Raw genomic sequence first — 1,896 nt, forward strand, 5'->3', positions numbered from 1 at the left:
ACACATTTTCTCTATTTGATTTGTGACCTAGTAATAGTGCAGAATATTTTGCCTCATAGTGTCATTAAACGTTTTATTATCCTAACATTTTCTGTGTATTTCCAGGTTTTATGTAGACAATTTAAACATCTGTACCCTACTTATACTTTCTCATGTGACTAATGATGTTTTTCTCCTTTTTTGTTTCAGAATCGGAGCAGAAGAAAGAGTGGAAAAGTATGACTTTGTGATGAATCTCAGAAGTCAAATCCAGTGAGGTGTTCTCCTGTCCCCCTCAACCCCTTTAGAGACCACACCATCCAGTGGACACCATTTCAAGGATTCTCTCTGGATTTTGATACCCACAGGAGGGGTGTGAACAAGAAGGCCCAGAGGAAGTGGACTGTGTGGGCAGGATGTGGGATGGACTGAGACTACAGGTGTTCTTCTTGTGTTTGGGGGCCGCACTATGGAGCGCTGCAGCAGCAGCGACATACAGGGGCTCAGGTCCACGGGAGCGTGGCCACCGCCACCATCTCTCTTTACACAGACACAGAGAGAGAGGCAAAGAGGGCCAGGTGCTTCACCGCTCCAAACGAGGCTGGGTCTGGAACCAGTTCTTTGTCATTGAGGAGTACACAGGCCCAGATCCCGTCTTAGTAGGTCGGGTAAGTAGAAACAAGAAGCTTCTGTGTCCATCTCATGTTGTCCTGCTCCTCGTTCTCCATCTCCCTTCCTCTCTTTTTTTTCTCTTAAGGTTATGCTGTGAATGAAAGTCATTGGGGCTTTCATTACAGACAGAGTCCTTGCAATATCCTCCATTTGTTCCACAAAAGCAATCAGTGGCCCACTTGATTAAAGGTTATAAATTGGATTTCCTTTTTAATAACAGTGCAGTCCCCAATGGTTCTTGCATAGGGGCAATGGACGATTTATGGGCCTGCCGGATAGTTACATGGCGAACCGGCAGCACATTGGCCTTTAAATTCCCACCTGAACCCAAGTAGAGGTTTAGACTTATTGAGTGGGGATATTCTGTGTCAGAAGTTTAATTTCATTTTAGCCTGCATAATCAACATCCCTTGATTCACATCAGCTCTATACAGTTTATATGTGTGCAACATATAAACAGTCATACATTACAAAAATGAGGTTTGTTCTCATTTTAATATGAAATGATGAAGTTCGCTTGAGAATAACGTAGACTTGCATTTAGTAGAGGGATGTTTCCCTGTTGAATTCACTATCACTGCAGTCAGCCAACAGGGTGGATATTACTGTAAGATATGAGTGTGTTAATGTGATACTCTATAGAGGAGATGCTATCGCTGAAGACCAGCCAAAAAGCTTTCTACTTCAAGGCAGCGTTCCTGTTTGACCTGCTCATTGTTGATGAACACCTCTCACTCACATGCTCTTTCTCTTCTTCCAGCTTCATTCGGATGTGGATTCGGGAGTTGGAAACATTAAATACATCCTTTCAGGGGAGGGAGCAGGTACTATTTTTGTCATCGATGACAAAACGGGCAACATTCATGCCACAAAGACACTGGACAGAGAAGAACAGGCCCAGTACACCCTGACCGCCCAGGCTGTGGATCGAGACACCAACAAACCCCTTGAGCCTCCCTCAGAGTTCATTGTCAAGGTGCAGGACATCAACGACAATCCACCGGAGTTCCTTCACGGCCCTTACTATGCACGAGTGGCTGAGATGTCCAACGTTGGTAAGTGCGAGCCTCTGGAAAAGCATATTTGTCAGCTTCTTCTCTTTCTCTGTGAGCCCACACCTGACAGCTTGTTCCTCATGCATTATTCAAAAGAGCTGAAATCTGACTCTCAGAAAGTGAGTCAGTACTCTTGTTGCAACTGTTTTTTTTGTGACTGCTGGCTTGTCTGGGTGTGTGTGTGTGTGTG

General features: G+C 44.7%; 1 protein-coding gene across 1 annotated transcript in view; it reads left to right on the plus strand.

Annotated features, from left to right (window-relative positions):
- Positions 1-187: 187 nt before the first annotated feature.
- LOC107576984 (cadherin-11-like) overlaps positions 188-1,896 on the plus strand; it is a gene marked incomplete at its 3' end in the record, with an annotated part of 3,585 nt that continues 1,876 nt past the window's right edge. The window contains exons 1-2 of the mRNA XM_016263104.1: positions 188-647; positions 1,412-1,829. Coding sequence (XP_016118590.1) covers positions 396-647; positions 1,412-1,829 — 670 coding nt within the window. The remainder of the gene's footprint in view (positions 648-1,411; positions 1,830-1,896) is intronic.

The sequence above is a fragment of the Sinocyclocheilus grahami genome, unplaced genomic scaffold, assembly GCF_001515645.1.
Source record: "Sinocyclocheilus grahami isolate Dianchi unplaced genomic scaffold, SAMN03320097.WGS_v1.1 scaffold4799.1, whole genome shotgun sequence".
Classification (NCBI taxonomy): domain Eukaryota; kingdom Metazoa; phylum Chordata; class Actinopteri; order Cypriniformes; family Cyprinidae; genus Sinocyclocheilus; species Sinocyclocheilus grahami.